The sequence below is a fragment of the Acanthochromis polyacanthus genome, chromosome 17, assembly GCF_021347895.1.
Source record: "Acanthochromis polyacanthus isolate Apoly-LR-REF ecotype Palm Island chromosome 17, KAUST_Apoly_ChrSc, whole genome shotgun sequence".
In the NCBI taxonomy this organism is placed as follows: domain Eukaryota; kingdom Metazoa; phylum Chordata; class Actinopteri; family Pomacentridae; genus Acanthochromis; species Acanthochromis polyacanthus.
Window position 1 is genome coordinate 9,907,725 of NC_067129.1, and position 18,141 is coordinate 9,925,865.

Consider the following 18,141-nt stretch of genomic DNA (forward strand, 5'->3'; position numbering starts at 1 on the left):
CTCACACCTGGAATCAAACCCCAGCCTCCTGGGTGCCAGCCCGCCACTCAACCCACCGAGCTACACCACCCGATGTCTATCTCACTCACTCTACCCACTGAGCTATCTCACCCTATGCCTATCTCACTCACTCTACCCACTCAGCTATACCACCCTAAGCCTTTCGCACTCACTCTGCCCACTGAGCTATACCACCCTATGTCTATCTCACTCACTCTACCCACTGAGGAATACGACCCCATGCCTTCCTCACTCGACCCACTGAGCTATACCACCCTATGCTTTTCTCACTCACACCTGGATTCGAACCCCAGCCCGCCACTTTACCCACTGAGCTATCTCACCCTATGCCTATCTCACTCACTCTACCCACTAAACCCACTCAGCTATGCCACCCTATGCCTATCTCACTCACTCTTCCCACTGAACTATACCACCCTATGCCTTTCGCACTCACTCTGCCCACTCTACCCACTCAGCTATACCACCCTATGCCTATCTCACTCACACCTGGAATCGAACCCCATCCTCCTGGGTGCCAGCCCGCCACTTTACCCACTGAGCTATCTCACCCACTCCTCCCACAGAGGTATACCACCGCATGTTTTCTCACTCACTCTACCCACCCACACCACCCGAGGCCCATCTCACTCCCTGAATCAGCTATACCACCATATGCCTATCTCACTCACTCACACCTGGAATCGAACCCCAGCCTCCTGGGTGCCAGCCCGCCTCTTTACCCACTGAGCTATCTTACCCTATGCCTATCTCACTCACTCTTCCCACTCAGCAATGCCACCCTATGCTTTCTTTTTCTCACTCACTCTACCCACCCACCTATACCACCCTATGCCCATCTCACTCACTTAATCAGCTATGCCATCCTATGCCTTTCGTACTCACTCTACCCATTGAGCTATACCACCCCATGTCTATCTCACTCACTCTACCCACTGAGCAATACCACCCTACGCCTATCTCACTCACTCTTCCCACTGAGGTATACCACCCTATGCCTATCTCACTCACTCACTCTGCCAACCCACCTATACCATCCTATGCCCATCTCACTCACTTAATCAGCTATGCCACCCAATGCCTTTCGCACTCACTCTACCCACTGACCTATACCACCCCATGTCTATCTCACTCACTCTACCCACTCAGCCATACCACCCTATGCCTATCTCACTCACTTTACCCACTTGACCCACTCAGCTGTACCACCCTATGCCTATCTAACTCACTCACACTTGGAATCGAACCCCAGCCTCCTGGGTGCCAGCCCGCCACTTTACCCACTGAGCTATCTCAAGCTATGTCTATCTCACTCACTCTTCCCACTTAGCTGTACCACTCTATGTCTCTACCCACTCAGCTATACCACCCTATGCCTTTCGCACTCACTCTGCCCACTGAGCTATACCAGCCGATGCCTGTCTCACTCACTCTTCCTACTGAGGTATACCACCTTATGCTTTTCGCACTCACTCTGCCCACCCAGGTATACCATCCTATGCCTTTCGCACTCACTCTGCCCACCCAGGTATACCACCCTATGCCTATCTCACTCACTCTGCCCACTCAGCTATACCACCCTATGCCTATCTCACTCACACCTGGATTCGAACCCCAGCCTCCTGGGTGCCAACCCGCCACTTTACCCACTGAGCTATCTCACTCTATGCCTATCTCACTCACTCTTCCCACTGAGGTATACCACCCTATGTTTTTCTCACTCACTCTGCCCACCCACCTATACCATCCTATGTCCATCTCACTCAATCAGCTATGCCACCCTATGCCTTTCGCACTCACTCTACCCACTGACCTATACCACCCGTGTCTATCTCACTCACTCTTGCCACTGAGCTATCTCTCCCTTTGCCTATCTCACTCACTCTTCCCACTCAGCTATGCCACACTATGCCTATCTCACTCACTCTGCCCACTCAACCCACTCAGCTATACCACCCGATGCCTATCTCACTCACTCTACCGACTGAAGGATACCATCCTATGCCTATCTCATTCACTCCTGGAATCGAACCCCAGCTCAGTGGGTAGAGTGGCTGGCTGGCACCCAGGAGACTGGAGTTGGGGTTGGGGTTGGATTCCAGGTGTGAGCGAGATGAGCATAGGGAGCTATGTCAAAAATTAATTTCTCCATCACTCACATTTTTTGAAATTACATATGGAAACAGACCCCATATTTTTTTTTGAATAAAAAAACGAAGCTCCCCTTTAAGAGTTGCAGCGGCAGCAGTGGAGACAATCTGGATCAGTACCTGAGCAACAGCAGCCCTCTTGTGGATGACTTCAGACTGAACAGTAGGAAACTTTAAATTATGACTTGGAAATTAATGCTGTCCTGAAATTGCATGTTTGTGACCTTCTTTTTAAAATCCTAAAATAACGGAAGTATTTTTTTCAATCCCCCAAATTTGTCAAGAGCTTGTCAAAAAATGAGTAAAAATATTCCAAAAAAATCCTAGAAATATCTTAAGTGATTGCATGTATATCAGTAAAACTTCTAATATTTTCTTTAAGAACAGTCACAAAAAATCAACTAAAATCCAGCGAAATTTGCTGGATTTTGGTAAAAAAAAAAATTGATGAATTTTCCTTTGAAATATTTTTAACATTTCTTTTTTTCCGACCAAAGAATGTTCAAAGATGTCCTAAAAATGTTGAAAATGTGGACATCAGAAGTTTCACTGTTAAATTCCCCCCCCCACACACACACACACACACACACACACATTTTTCTAACTTTAAAATGGGTCAATTGTGACCCGCAGGACATCACGAGGGTTAAGACAATGCATCTTAAATATCCTGCTAAGTGAAACCTCTTGAAATTATTTTGTTTTGAGTTTTATTTGACAGGAAAACTCAAAATACAATTGATACATCTCAGATTAGCAGGTTACACGAGAGCAAAAATGTATTTTTGAATGAAAAACTGCTATTTTTTTAGCATGTCTGGCTTATTGTTGCTTGACAACCCTGGTAAAATATAGCTTCAAATAAGTTTTTTTCCCAGCTAATTTTAAGATCTCGATATTCTAAATATCATATCGTATTTCAAGAAATCTTACCAAGCCATTTTTCACTTGTTCTATTGGCATAGATTTCACTTATTTCAAGGTAAAACTTCCTTGAAATAAGTTTTTTTTTCTTGTTTAGAAAGTGGCATATTTTCCAGTGCAAAATGGCAGTTTGCTGGATTTTTTTCGATCTCATCCTCTTAATCCATAGCTCTCCTGTTGGAAAAACAAAAAGAAGGTTTATAAATGCTTGCATATATACATATTTTTTTAGTAGAAAAAATAAGCTATAAATCTATGTAAAAAAAATGTCTTCCTCTTCCCAGTTTTCACTCTATATTTGTATGTGCACAAATAGTAATTTAATTCCAAAATAGAAAGCCATTCTGCATTTAATACTGTCTGTTTCTTGGGTTTAAAATGGAAACAGGGCATAACAAAAACAACTTTATTCTCGATAGTTTCAAAGTGGACTGTTAATATATGCAATGCAGTAGGAAGATACAGAAATTTGGGGACTCATAGCAAGTGACTGCAGGAAAATATGGCTGCTGTGGTTGGATGTGACGTTTCCGTCTTCTTGCAAAGTTGGAGGTATATCACACAAAGCCTGTCAAAAGCAAACAATAGAAAACAGATGTAGAAATTTACAGCAAAGGGTGAAGATAACCTGCTAGTTGGGAGTAATAAGAAAAAAACAAAAGTGTAGCATATAGAACTGAATATTTACATACTCTTTCCTCTATAATACTTTTTTACCTCCACCAGGAGGTTATGTAATCACCGGAGTTTGTCTGTTTGTCTGTTTGTCTGTTAACAGCATAACTCAAAAAGTTATGGACGGATTTTCACCAAAATTTTTACAGAATTTCCGGAATAGCAAAAGTAACAATCGATTAGATTTTGGAGGTGATCCGGATCACCGTCTGGATCCAGGATTTTTTTTGAAGGACTCTGTACTCTGTACAATTGAGAGATGGCCCCCAGGAGACGCGCAGCGCTCGTCTGTCCGCCGCTGCCACCATACAGCCACTGTGCACCGCATCGCAGACATACAAACACACACATGCATGGAGACATAGTGTGCCACTATATTCGTCACTCCGCGCCAGATGCGGTTTGCTCCCAACGGCGCGTGTAGTTGTAGTTAAATGGAGATCGCGGAGGCAAGAGGAGCATTTAAGTGCATGGAGGCGAAAATGGAGAAAGAAGTGGCGTCTCACAAGCGACAATATTGCCGCACGACAACGCTGAACATAATCTCATCTTTATGTTTTGTGGCGTCCGTAGCGTTCTGCATTCTCCTGAGCATTAACGCGGCTGATATCAAGCACCGAGTTGTGGATTTGGAGAGTGGTAAAGGCGAGCACACCTTCATCCAAGCCCCCGGCTACTCCATGGATGATTTTAATTCACTGGTTCAACAAACAGTGGATGAGCTCAAGGGCGTCAGTTTGTTTTTAAAAGTGTGGGGGGGTGGAGACCACAGCTAATGTCAGATGGAAATGCACACCCTGGGTCGGCCAGAGGCGTGCAGGGGCAAAATTTCGGCCCGGGAGAATTAGTACTATACCGGCCCACAGAGCCCTTTGCCCGCATGTACTGATAGCTCAACAGGATGAGTCTCCGCCTTTGGTGCGGTGATTGTGAGTTCGAGCCCAGTTTGTGGCATTTTGCCGCTGTTCTTCGACATTTTCTCAAAGTGCTGTCTTACCAACGACACGGAAGCATATGAGAAAAGCAGGCGTCCCTCACCAAAGCGGGGATATCCCCGGTGTTCCCGATTACCCAGCACGCCATTGAGCTTCCACTTGGCACGGGCGCAAATTTAGCATCTGCACGCTTTTTTTAACCTCACGAAGGTTAAAAAAAGCGTGCACTCGGCCGAGTGCGGATGGTGCGTTCAGGAGCGTCGGAATTTTTTATACTACTGAAAATAACTGGGTTTACAACGGCTTACATGTGAAGAATTTGAATGTGTTGGAGACAAAATGACCCGTGACAAAAAGTGGGGGGGACACATCCCCACCGTCTCCCCCTAAACTGATGCCTATGGATGAGCTGCTCTCTCAGCGCACCCATGAGAGATGGCCTCTCTCAATTGTACAGAGTCCTTCACAAAAATCCTCGATCCAGACGGTGATCCGGATCACCTCCAAAATCTAATCGATTGTTACTTTTGCTCTTCCGGACATTCTGTAAAAATTTGGTGAAAGTCTGTCCATGACTTTTTGAGTTATGCTGTTAACAGACAAACAGACAGACAAACTCCAATGATGATTGGTCATCTGTACAATTGAGAGATGGCCTGGCGGAGGTCTGCTCTCGGAGTGCTTTTCTAGTTTATATATATTATTATGGTGCTACAACCTGCAGTTTGTATGAAAGAACCCACAGGCCTTCATTGTGATGTTTTGTCATCTTCACAGAAAGACAAGAGCTTACAATAAAATGGTATAATAAATACAATGAACTGTACAAAAAAGGGCTTTTGTACAGGTGTACATTCTTCACATAACGCAGCTTTATTAGGAGGTTGGGGTCAGAATGCAAGGTCGGCCTTTACATAACGCCCTGGAACTGACGGGGTTTAGAGCCTTGCTTAAAGGCCCAACAGAGGTCTTTGGCAGAATATGAGTTTTTGCTTTCACCCCAACAGAACAATCAAGCGGTGGAACACTTTCAGCTGTGCGCATTTTCAACTTGCCATTAAGCTATTTTGCCAGAAGATGGCATCATCCTCAATCTTTACCACCGTCCACAAAGACGTCACACACTGAGCAAAGAATACCATGTCTTGCTATGCTGTTTGGGTAATGTTTGGTAGCTTACCCCATAATTACATTTTGCCCATGTAATCCATCCAAACATGAGAAATGAATGTGTAAGAGCAGCTTTATGAAAGGGTGTCACTCTGCCAATCCCATTGATTTTAAACCTGGTTGTTGAAGTCTGGGGAGAGCTTCAGACACATGAAATCATAACCGTTTTATTACTGTTTACAGCCGAGCTGCATACTTGAATGTCACTGTTGTAAATGTCACGTATATTTAAATGACACTGCAAAATGTTTACTCATGCAGACTCACACTACCTTAGAAGCAGTAATTGATGCAAAGGGACTGTTTTATTCTGAGGCCAGGTAGCGGTGATACTGGCTGGTTTAATGGCACAGAAACAGAACGGTACTTTTGACTGGTGCTACTGTAACCACAGTCCTCTCTGCCTGCACCCAGACTCTTTCAATGATGGAAGAATAGTTGTATTCATGTCGAATATCTGGCCCACGTTACAGTGTAGTGGACACAGCAGGGAGGAGAGGAGGAAGGGATGAAAACAGGGAGGAGGAAAGGAAAAAACTACACACTGACGGCAACAGAAGTGCAGTCACCATCCTGGAATAAAATAGCTTTACAGATCCAGAGCTCCCCTCACACCGCACTGCCATGTCGCAACATTAATGATATTTAAAGATACCTATCTTTGATTTCTATAGCTTTAAACTGCCCCTACTGTAATGGAACATAATTTGTTTGCACACAGGATGGCAGGCTGAACTGTACTCTGTGTTCCACACTGTTCTTCCTGCTGCACTTTGGCCCACTCACTGTTGTGCAAACTGGACAAGTGACTTCACAGCGTCACATGGCTGTCATAGAAAAAAAAAATGGGGCAACTTAATTTTTTTTTCTTTTTTATTCTTGCGTTACAATTTTATCAACTTGAATGTGAGTGGAAAGTGAGTCCTTTTTTAAACACAAGCTTTGGTGAGTCTTTGAAAGTCCACTGCTGATTGTCTTCATAAGTCAGGGATGTCAAACTCATTTTGGTCCAGGGGCCACATACGGTCTAATTTGATCTCAAAGGGGTAGGACCAGTAAACTTGTAGCATAATTACTGAGAAGTAACAATAAGTCTAAGGTTTTCAGACGTTTTAGTGCAAAGGAGAACAAGTATATTAGAAAAATCTTTATATGTAATGAACTGTCCTTGTAAAAATTATATTGGAAACAACCAGAGATTGAAGTAAGTGCAATTTCAACAACACTATGACTCAGTTTAACATTTATTTGTGTGCATTACAACTGATCACAGTGATTGTACAATGGCACAACATATTTAGTCACAGGTATGTGTAACTTAAAAACATAGTCCTGGAATTTAAAAAAAATCCATCCCGCATTGTCTGCTGAGGGTGCTCCATCTCATTCCGGGCGGGTAGCGTGACGTAGCACCGCGACTCGGCACTCGCGGCAGGTGGCGGCAATACGGGATCCGGGTCTGTAGGTGGCATTCTGTTTGTTGGAGTTTCACCTGCTTTTCTGATGGCCCTGACACGCTCATCAGTAAGACATCTTTGTCAACAAAGAAAAGAGTGGACATGGCGTGTAGGATTTTCCAAGACAAATGGACCGCTTCCTATTTGTTCACTGAGGTGAATGACAAACCTGTGTGCTTGGTGTGTAGTTTGACACGTGATCTAAGTTGACAGTCAACAAGATTTCTCTTAACTGAATAAGTTACATGTTCAAAGGACACGACATGCACCAATCGGCTGACTTTATCAAGTGAGAATATGTTGAATGTCAACTCACAAGAAACACATTCCTGCACTCTGTGTTGGAACATAATTAAGTACATTTACTCAGGAGCTATCTAGATACTTGTTCTGTAGTCTACTTTTATTTGGTGCAAAACTATACTTCACTGCATTTCATTTCAGAGTCACGTATTGTGTAAGTTCACTTCAATCTATAAATGAATCAGGCTGATTCAGTTTAGAAACATTAGCTGTTCTGCCACCTTAAAATATAAAAGTCATACTTCTCAGTAAAAAGAGAAGTATGACTCTGCTACTGATTACAATGAGGTAAGTTGTAAGTATACAACCATAGCGACTGAATTCAGTAAAAGAATTAAGTGCAATAGTTCAATAAGTCACGACAAGAGGTAGCGCACTTCAATAACCTTTATTTAGTTTACAGATGTATTCCATTTTGAAGTTTGGAGTGGGGAGAGGGAGCATTAGTGCTATATACAATTGGTTTGAAAACGTTTATCTCTGTACAGATTTGAACCCTGATCAATATAAACAATATTTTTTTAAGACCTAGTGCTGTTATAAAGCGATTCTTTAAAGCAAAAAACCACAAAGAAAAAGGATTACATTAAATTATAAACAAATGGAAAACAATAATAATAAAAGAGCACAGAAGAAAGAAAATAAAAACCCATCAGTCCATCAGTGATTAGGGAGGATTTGCTGCTGTTAAGCACAAGACATTGTCAGCGAGTGACTGTGAACTGGCTAGAAGCTAACCGTATACACAATCATAGACTAAACACCAATATAATGTATATCACCAAGATCTAAAGTCATCATGTTCTATATACGATTCATATTAAATATATTCTACACATGTTACCTTAGTTTGGAACATTACTTCCATTGGAAAAATATAAAATAAAACAATAAAACTTTTTATACACTTTTTATTAATCTGATGAAGGAGCACATGCTTCAGTTGTGCAAAATGGACTTATTAATGCAGAACGAGAATTAAGGAGCGCGTAAGAAGCAAATTAAGACAGAAAAGGAATATTTCATTCTGAGTTAATATCCCTGCTTACACAGCAACTGTCAGAGAGATCCTTCACAACACTGTTAGAAAAGGGGCAGGGACGGTGCATCAGGGAGGAAAACTGACATGACGGTTTATTAATCACAACACTAGTCGGTCAGTAATATCCATGGACTGTCAAAATACAGTCGCAAAAGTCATGGGCAAACAAATATCCAGAACAAGACCACCAACACTGGCTGTTTGTCTACTTGTTTGCTTGTTAGGCTTTGTTTGGCTAAAATACGACGGACTGAGAGAGAGGGATATGTTTGGTCTCTACAGAGCTCCGCAGACAAAAAAAGGAATAATTTCTCTCCTGCGACCTTTAAGGGCACATGCAGAGTTGGGCAGTAAAAAGGACACACAGGTGAGTGTGAGTGTGTCCCGGTTTGAGCTGTCGTGATCAGGCACGTCTACGCTTCGTCTGCTGCACTGAGGGATATCAACACAAACGCACACGGTCGGATGTGTAGACGGGGTGTCGCAGTATGCATGTGTGTGTCGGTATGTTGGTGAGTTGTTAGTGGTTAAAATTCTCAGCGGTCTGTATGAGAAAACAAGGCCACACACACAAACTTGGGCACTGCATTACAATGACGACCAGCAAGAATGAGGAGCCAGTTTGAGACTGACTTTTAACAGGCCGGCTGAGGATGGCTAGACAACGTGAGGATGTCTACTGTGTGTGTGTGTGTGTTGCAGAAGGCTTAAAAAGGTGTGCATTAAGAAAGAAAGAAAGAAAGAAAAACACATGCAAATCCAGTTCCTTGCTCTAATTTTCAGTTATGACAACAAATCAAGTACAACAAAGGAATCAACTCTATCGTTAATCAATTTTACTGCTCCCCAACTCTGTCCTGGATCAGCCTGAGCCTGCTGCCTTTCTACGTCTGTGTGATCGTGTGAGATCAGTGGAGCGGGGGGAAGCAAAAGTGTGTGTGTGTTTGTACGCGTATCTGCATCGTGGACAGGCTCCGGGACAGGGGACAAGCTCATTAGGTCCAGGACATTGAGGGTGAGAACAGATGAGGATGGCAGGCTGGTGGCGGAGGTGTGTATTTACAGAATGACACAGCAGTTACTCTCCCCGGTCTTCTCTCTATTCCTCTGACCTGGACACACACAGACACACAACGTCATCAGCATCGAGACGAACAAACACGTCACGTGTCATTTCAAAACATTCTACTTTTAAATGCTGTGTGTAGACATGATGAAAACGCAGCGTTCTCATTCAGCTGAAGGTGATCCAGGGTCAACTTTTCCCAAATGCAATGTGAAGCAGCATGTTGTCATGTTGGCCAATCAAGTATTTGCAAGAGCACATTGCTGGGAGATCAGTTTGTAACGTCCATGTTGTGTATCACTCCTATTTGCCTCATAGCTGTTGCAACAGATGACAGTCAAACAGGATGTTGTGGATTATGTTTCAAGTATCACTGGTACCTGAAGCAACATGCCCCCACAACTTTTTCTTTTTTTAAAAAAACAAACAAACACAGAGCCGCTTTCAGTCTGCGCCCACTTTGTTTGGATTTTACACTAACTTAGACAGTTTCATAAAAATAGACTAAAAACTAGAAAGTTTGCCGCCATTCCTCGAGGCAATCTCAAATATAGTGTCTCTTGAAACCGTCTGTTGTGCATTCATTCCAGTCGAAAAAAAAAGGAGACATTTTCTTCACTTGAAACTTAAAGAGCCCACATTATGCACATTTATGGTTTCATAATTGTATTTTTGGGGTCTACTAGAGTATGTTTACAAGCTTTAATGTTCAAAAACATGTTGTTTTTCCCACACTGTAGCACCTCTTCTTACCCTCTATATGGAACACTTTGCATCAGCGCCTGTCTCTGATTGTTCAACTGTCCCGATGATAGCAGGAAATGTTGGTTATGTATCGTTCCTTTAGACCTATGAGTATAGTCATGACGCTGTAAATAAATATTAGAAGTAGAGCCTGGACTTCAAATGAGGTGTTTCAGGCAGCTAGGGGCCAGTGTTTTCTAATCCCTTTGGTGTGAACTTTGAGTTTTATAAGTCTGCAGACATTTTAAATGCACAAAAAGCTATAAAACCCCCAGAAGCATCAGATGGGCTCTTTAACCTTGCATTGAAACGGTTCCTCCGAAAGGTTTTTTGGAAGTAAACTGAGGCAATTCTTTATTTTACCATTCCTGACTTGGGCTCATTTTATCCAGAATGCATAGCAAATTAAAGTGGCCACCGAGTGAACATGGATTTCCATTTAGACTGAATTTGTCAGGTCTAATCCACAGCTGAAATCAGCCCCTGGTACACAGTCATAACAAGCGAGCCTGTCATCTAGCATGATTTATATTAGCTGTATATTCTGCACAATGTGTTGTATCTTGGGGATACACTTAAAGGAGCCAATTATTTGCACTACTGGCTGTTCCTAAAACAGAAGCCATGTGTAGAAATAAATAATGGCTGGGAGCAGAACATTTAAAGTTGTTCAGTGTGTGAAAGGCCTTCTGAAAGGAAAGAACTGAGACAGAGAGCTGGTTACCTTGGGAATTTGGCTCAGGCAAAGTCTCTCTGGCAACTAAATGCATCACTGTGGTCTTCCCCAAGGGCAGTTTGAGAGCTAGCGGGGGAGAAGGAGGTGAGAGAGAGAGAGTTAGACACAGAAACAGAGAGGATGTAAAGGTTATTCAGAGAGATACAGTTAATCTGCCATTCACCATCACCATCGTTTAATTCATTTTCTGAAACAGAGTACAGATTCAGATAAAGTGGACAGTGTTGAGCTACACAAAACGTATGACTGTGAGGTATTTTGCTGCACAACTATAACCTCCTTGGCAAAGGACAGGAACAACAATGTAAACCTTTATGTAAAAAACGTACTTGAACAACGTCAGTTATTGATTTTGGCGTTCTTGGCTTGTTTATTGTCCTTGAACCGCTGCATTCATGAATAAAAAAATCAATCCGCAAACTCTCGAAAGAAATGAATAAATAGGAATGAATTCGGTTTCAATAGGACTAAACAGGGGTAAAATCAATATCTTTTATCAACTTGTAGCACAAACGTGTTGTGATGACATGATCCTTCGTGGTACAGAAAATCAATAACTCACAAAATCAACTATTGACATTTTTAGATTTTACAAGCGAAGAGCAACGCATAAAATCAGATGCAGCCGTTTTGAACATCGTGGTTTTTCATGTATTTATCATATTGCGATATACTGTGTATAAATATCTTAATCATCAACCACTGTAACGTTAATTTCAAGCATATTACCATACAAGGAAACTGTGGCAAAAACACAGCTGAGCTTTATGTTCAGCTAAAGATATGTGGCAGCTGATATTTATATGGAAGATCATTAAAGGGCATTGTGTTACATATAAGCTTTGCAATACACCAAATAACAGCAGTCCTCCTGTGACATTCAAGGACAAAACCCCAAGATAAAAGCTGCCACATTTTACACCTGAATCAGTGCGCATGAGATTGCAGTTACTATCTAAGCTGCGGCACTTTGTTACTGTGTTTCAACATGTGTCTGTGTTTGCTTTTCAAAAACCGCTGGGAGTTTTGGCTCGACTGTAAGAGGATTCAGTGTTAGCGTGCAAACACGTTAAACCAACGATAAGGGAATTATCAGATGGACGGCAGTAATGGGATGAGTGTAAAAGGGTTAGGGACGGCCATAACCCCATTAACCACAAAAACACCAGTCAAATCAGAATTGGGTTAGATAGATAAAAAAGCCTAAAAGCCAGGGAGAAGCAAAGTGGACGGCCACAAAAGAAGGCGTCCCTTTTTTTCTGTTCACTTCTTGCATTCACTCTCATGCCCTCCCTCCCTCTCTGACTCTTCTTTGTCCTGCCTGAGGTCTGCTCTAGTCTTCCCCCTTTCCTGACCAGTCTCTTTCCCCTCTTTTTCTGTATTTCCTCTCTCCTCCCTCTCGCTGTCAAAGCGGGCTTGTCCGGAGCACTGAGGTACCTCTGTTCTGCGGCTCAGGAAAAAGATGAGAACAGCAAAGAACTTTCCAGCGGCACACTGCTGCGATTTTGCGTGCATGTCTATGAGCACGCAGGCGTTTTCTTTGGCCGGTGCGCCTTCTGTGTTTTCTCACCTCCTAGTGTTACGTTGCCGTGTAGAAAACGTCCCTGGTAGATCAGCCTCAGGATGTTAGGACTGCTGACCTGCTCTTCCTCCCAGTCTGAAAGAAAAGAAAGCGCCGAGGCAAATGGAAAAAGAGTTAAAGTAAAAAATAGAAAACAATATGGAGAAATATTAAACAATAACTGAATAGTTTCTCCCTTTTGTTTGTCTTTTTGAGTCATTTTTCACTGACTTGCCGCATTATTTTAACTATTTTCAATCAAACGTCAGTGAATGATCTATAAATGAAGAACATACAAGTCCGATCATAACATTTCAATACATTTTTATGCCAACTGAAGCTCAATTTACTGTAAAATTCAAAATGAACAAAGTCAGTTATGGACGACTGTTGAAGGTTCCCAGACTTTAAATTAGAAATTCAGAAAAAGACACAAGGAGTTTAAGTACTAAGGAGCTCAGACTAAGTAGGTATGATGAAAAGCTTTGAATTACAAACTGTGTTCTGTAAGATACTGTATACAGTGCAAGAAAAGAATGACAGACAACCGCACTGAAGATATTTTGGGCCATTTAGGGCCTTTATCTGTGATCATTATATACAGAATGTATAATATCTGGGCTTTGCGGGACACACTGCAGAACGTGAGAAAGAGCTGAGGAAAAAGAAGAACACGAGGTGTGGCTTGGGAAGAGCTGAAGACAAAAGTGAAGGCCTTAAATGAGAGAGAAAGCAGCGGGGGGAGTTGCACGGCAGCAGAGTCTGGCCACCAGATGTTTGTCTCCAGCTAAGCGGAGGGTGTTGTTGCTGACTGAGTGCCTGCTCCAGGTCTCACAGGGTTCAGATGTGTTGTCTGGGAGGAACCCGGGGCGCCTCCAAAACTGACAGGACTGAACGGAAAACTCCTGTTGTCGAGGAGAATCTGAGTTCATCGGGATAATTTGTAGCTCCTCGTGCATTGTTGGCTTCCCTTAAACCGGACTACACTGCTAGCACCGTGGGAAAAGGCCACAGTCGGTTGTGTTTCGAAGGTGGTGTAAGGTCGGCGGTATCAAATGAATCCTAACCCTGGTGGAGCAGCAGCTAGGGAGTGGGTGTATTACAGAGAAGAGGTGGCTGGACTGTGATCCCACATTCCTGTATGCAATGATAATCAGGCTGAAAGGAGTTGACTCTAATTACCCTACACCAAAGATCTGCACATTCCCACACTGCTATATAGACCTACATGCAAGTAATTGGCAGTTGGTCTGAAAGTGATCTCAGCTCACTGCATACACAGTGCAGCTCCTCACTGATCTCTGTCTATGATTATGTTATAGAAAACAGCCAATAAGTTCAATCATCCGGTTTCCAAGTGCATTAGCCTCTAAATTGTTAGCAGTTACGGCTCATGCAGATGCAGCCGGGCTGCAGCTGTGCTGATGCAACAATGTTATTAAAAAATGCAAATACAACTCAACACTTCATACATAAAGATCAAAATGTGCCACAAACAACTTTGCAGTAAGATATAAAGTCTGTTTGACGTCGGTTTCTTTCATCGAAATAAATGTGGAAAATGTGAAATTTGTCATCACGTAATTTTTAATGTTTCTATGAATATTAATGCATACAGATATGGAGAAGCTTCTTTTGTAACTCAATTACCATCCCCCACAAGCGGACTGCACATGGTCAGAGATTCTGGTCACACTAAAACCAACCTTGCTGTTAACTTGAACTCTCAAACTGTGCTGCATTAATCTTGTTTGGTCACTGCATGGAAGTAAAAGAGCAGCTGGAGCAGCTCTAAATGCTCCACTATGTTCACCAGCTCACGAGCAGATAGTATTCAATGAGTTCTGAGCTTTTTCATTGAAAAAATCTGCCTGCTGCAACAAAATGCAATGCTGGGCGAGTAAACTGATGAGCTGAACTTTCCTATAAAGGTCAGCAAAGCTGAATGAAGCTGCAGTTTCAGGTTTATTTTAGGTGTATTCCCACTGGAGACCCCTCAGACTTTGCATTCATATCACTATATACTGTTATTATGAAAATATAAATCACTGCTGCTTTGAAGTCACCTGAATAAAACTGTGAATTTGCAGATACGTGTATGAATGAATTAAAGTGTTAGGAGTCATGAAAGAAATCAAATAACAGTGACCTATGTGTACTTCTGGAGGAGAAATAAGTGGCTGCATTGCTCCAAGTTGACTATATTTATCTAAGAGGGCTTTAACTGGGATTTCTACGCAGAGCTACTCACCCATCGGCCAGTTGTCATAAACATGTTTTGCGATGTCTGCTGCCGAGTCGTTGGGAGAGAAGAGGAATTCTTTCGTCTTCCCGCTGACTAAAATAAGCCGCAGGTTTATCTGCAACACACATACAAACAAAAGAAGAACATGAGTACTCTATGTGAGAAACAGTGATGAAAGCATTTTTTGGAAATGAACATTACAACCAACAGCAGCCCCGTACTCCACATTAAACAGTTGGATCAGGAAGCACACAGGTTCAAGCTAAGTAATCTAATAGGAAACAGGAGAAGGATATGAGGACCCCGAGGAGCATCCTTCCGCTGGATCAACTCCCATCTGTCTTTCCAACTTCCTCCTCGGTTTTCGCATCACCCTGACTGTATTTTTTTCTCTTTGGTTTCCACTTCTGTCACTTACTGGAAGCTTCCTCATTTCACAAGAAACTTTTTCTTGTTCTTTCGCCTGTGTAACTGATTAAACACACACTCTCTCTGAAATATATTTTCATTGCTGTGTTTCATTTTCTACTGCATTTCTGAGCTGAATTTCCTGGCATATAGTGCTAAAACCCTCCAGTGTGAAGTAGATTTCTACTGGTATTTATCAATGGGCGTCTGTAATTCCAGCACAATGAAACTTGGCTGACACTGCCCTCAAAAAGCATTGAGCTGGTGAAAATGTGGAATACTAAAAGCTGTTAAAGGCAGCTTATTCCAGTAGCCAATGGTAATGGTAAATATAGTAAAACATTAATAACAGCATGAGTCTTGTGCTCAGTGGAGTTCTTCTTCTTTTATCCCCTTTACACAGAGGTCAGAGGTCTGATTCAGATACTGGAGCAGGTAGAGAATCACAGAACATCCTCACTAGATAAATAAGCTGGGCACAGATTATCAAGATTATATACAGGGAGAAAAAAGCACATACTGAATGACAGAGAAAATAACCGAGTGCTGATTTTTGCTTCTCAAAGAGGCAAACTCATTTTTTACATTTGATTGGTGTGACTTTTTCCTGGATATGACAAATTGAGGCACAGATGTGCGTTGCTAAGCAGCACACGTCTATATATCTCACACCTTAAATCACCCGAATGCAGTTAGAAAGCGCAGGAGTGAACTGAACACTCCGTGGTAGCTCCCATTTGGAGCCATTCATTTGCATAGCAATTAAATTGCCTTGCTTTAGGATGCAGATCAGAGGTTGTCTCTTATCTGGCATGATATGTGCTCGGCAGTGGCTCGGTACGCCTTTAAGAGCCAGAGCACAAGTCTGTGGTGTGTACTTTGCGTTTGCTCACTGTATTTGTGTGGCTGGCCTGCGGTGCACGCATGGCACAAGCACGTGTGTCATTGTTCCTAGTGTGTTTCCATGTGCCGAGCGACTGTTAGTCCTCCACACCCACTGCCCCACCAAACACATGCTTGTGTGTGTGTGTGTGTGTGTGTGTGTGTGTGTGTGTGTGTGTGTGTGTGTGTGTATGTGTGTGTGTGTGTGTGTGTGTGTGTGTGTGTGTGTGTGTGTGTGTGTGTGTGTGTGTGCGTATAGTCACACACGGAGTCGGCTGCAGTGATGTAACAGAGCTAACACCAACGGATTGAAAGAGAGATCTCTGTAAGCACGTTACCAAATCAGCTTATAGGTTTAAGCATAGAAGAACCATACAGAGACATATACATATAAACACAAAACAACACGTACAGCAGTAATAAGAAAATGCTCATGTTTGACCTCTACACTGACCCCCACCATACATACAGAGGATAAACATCTGTAAATCTGCTTCTCAGAATTCGATAGCTTTGAGTGTCTGTATGCATGCATGTACGTTTATGTATGTATATACATCCATACATACATACATATACAAGTGTATATATATATATATAATTTCATGCCTGTAGAACAATCTGCACCACAATAAAAATGCACTGCACATACATATACAAGTGTATATATATATATATAATTTCATGCCTGTAGAACAATCTGCACCACAATAAAAATGCACTGCACTATATGCAAACACAACCACATCCAGTTGACATATGTGTGCACTTATTATGCTGCATTTTTAAAAACTGAAACACCAGCAACATTTCCCTGCTGCCTCCTGGTGTGATTGGTGAAGGACGGCTTCAACTTCACAGATAAGATCCCCATCATAAAGCGCTGGCTGGCTGGAAATTATAATTTTTTTCATGTGCTGAGAGTTTTTTATTCACACACAACCTTAAGACTTGAACGATACAAACAGAAATTAAGTCCCCTTTGAATAACGAAGGTCTTGCTCTTTCCTAGTCGAACACCTGGTCGTTACCATGGTGTCACCATGGCGACAGCCAGTAGTGGGTGGCTTAACCTGATAACACCTACAAGATAGCTTCACTCCCCCCTCTGCCCATTTTCCACTGTGTCACATCATATTGTCTCCTCTCCCTGCAGCAATCTCTGCATCCCCTCACTCGCTCTGTCTGTTTCACTCTGTCACTCACTCCCCCCCTCTGTCAGTCTCTGTACAGTGTACAGTGCAGAAACGTACAAGGCCAGAATAACAAGAGGCACTGAGATGGCTTCAGCTGAACAAGGCAAACTCAGCCTTTCTCCTCATATCATTCTGCTCAACCTTCGATCTCGACATTTGCTTCTCTTCTTTTCTTGCAAGTCACTGTCTCTGTTAGGCTGCTTTCAACAGACACATGACACATCAAATGAAAAGCAGAAACACCTGGTTTTTTGAATACTTTTATGACACTCTGAGGACATTATGCAAATCACATGCTATGGCCCTGTACAGTCATCGGCTCTCCACTCACATAAAACCCTTCAGGAACAAACGTGCGAGCCAGTGCTCTGCAGCAGCAACATCAAAACAGAAAATATCCTTTCAAAAAAAATGTAGTGCAAACCCCAATGAGACTTCAGGGGCAAGTAATACTGAATGTGTTCCAGCAGCTCATGGTGGTGACCTCACTCGGACACTTCATGTCGGCTTTTCCTTCACCACAGATCTGCATCTCTACCTCACTTAATCCTCTGCTCTGATTTTAATTGAATCAAGGTCCAAGCACACTCTTGATCTTTTTTCCTCTCTCAGAGGATCACTCTGCC

The 18,141-nt window shown here is 42.5% G+C and overlaps 1 protein-coding gene across 1 annotated transcript in view; it reads right to left on the bottom strand.

Moving 5' to 3' along the window:
* Window positions 1–8,004: 8,004 nt before the first annotated feature.
* ubl3a (ubiquitin-like 3a) overlaps window positions 8,005–18,141 on the bottom strand; it is a 35,083-nt gene continuing 24,946 nt past the window's right edge. Inside the window, exons 2-5 of the mRNA XM_022197054.2 lie at window positions 15,036–15,144; window positions 12,794–12,880; window positions 11,212–11,289; window positions 8,005–9,789 (exon numbers count right to left, since the gene is read on the bottom strand). Of these exons, the coding sequence (XP_022052746.1) occupies window positions 9,737–9,789; window positions 11,212–11,289; window positions 12,794–12,880; window positions 15,036–15,144 (327 nt within the window). The 3' untranslated portion in view covers window positions 8,005–9,736. The remainder of the gene's footprint in view (window positions 9,790–11,211; window positions 11,290–12,793; window positions 12,881–15,035; window positions 15,145–18,141) is intronic.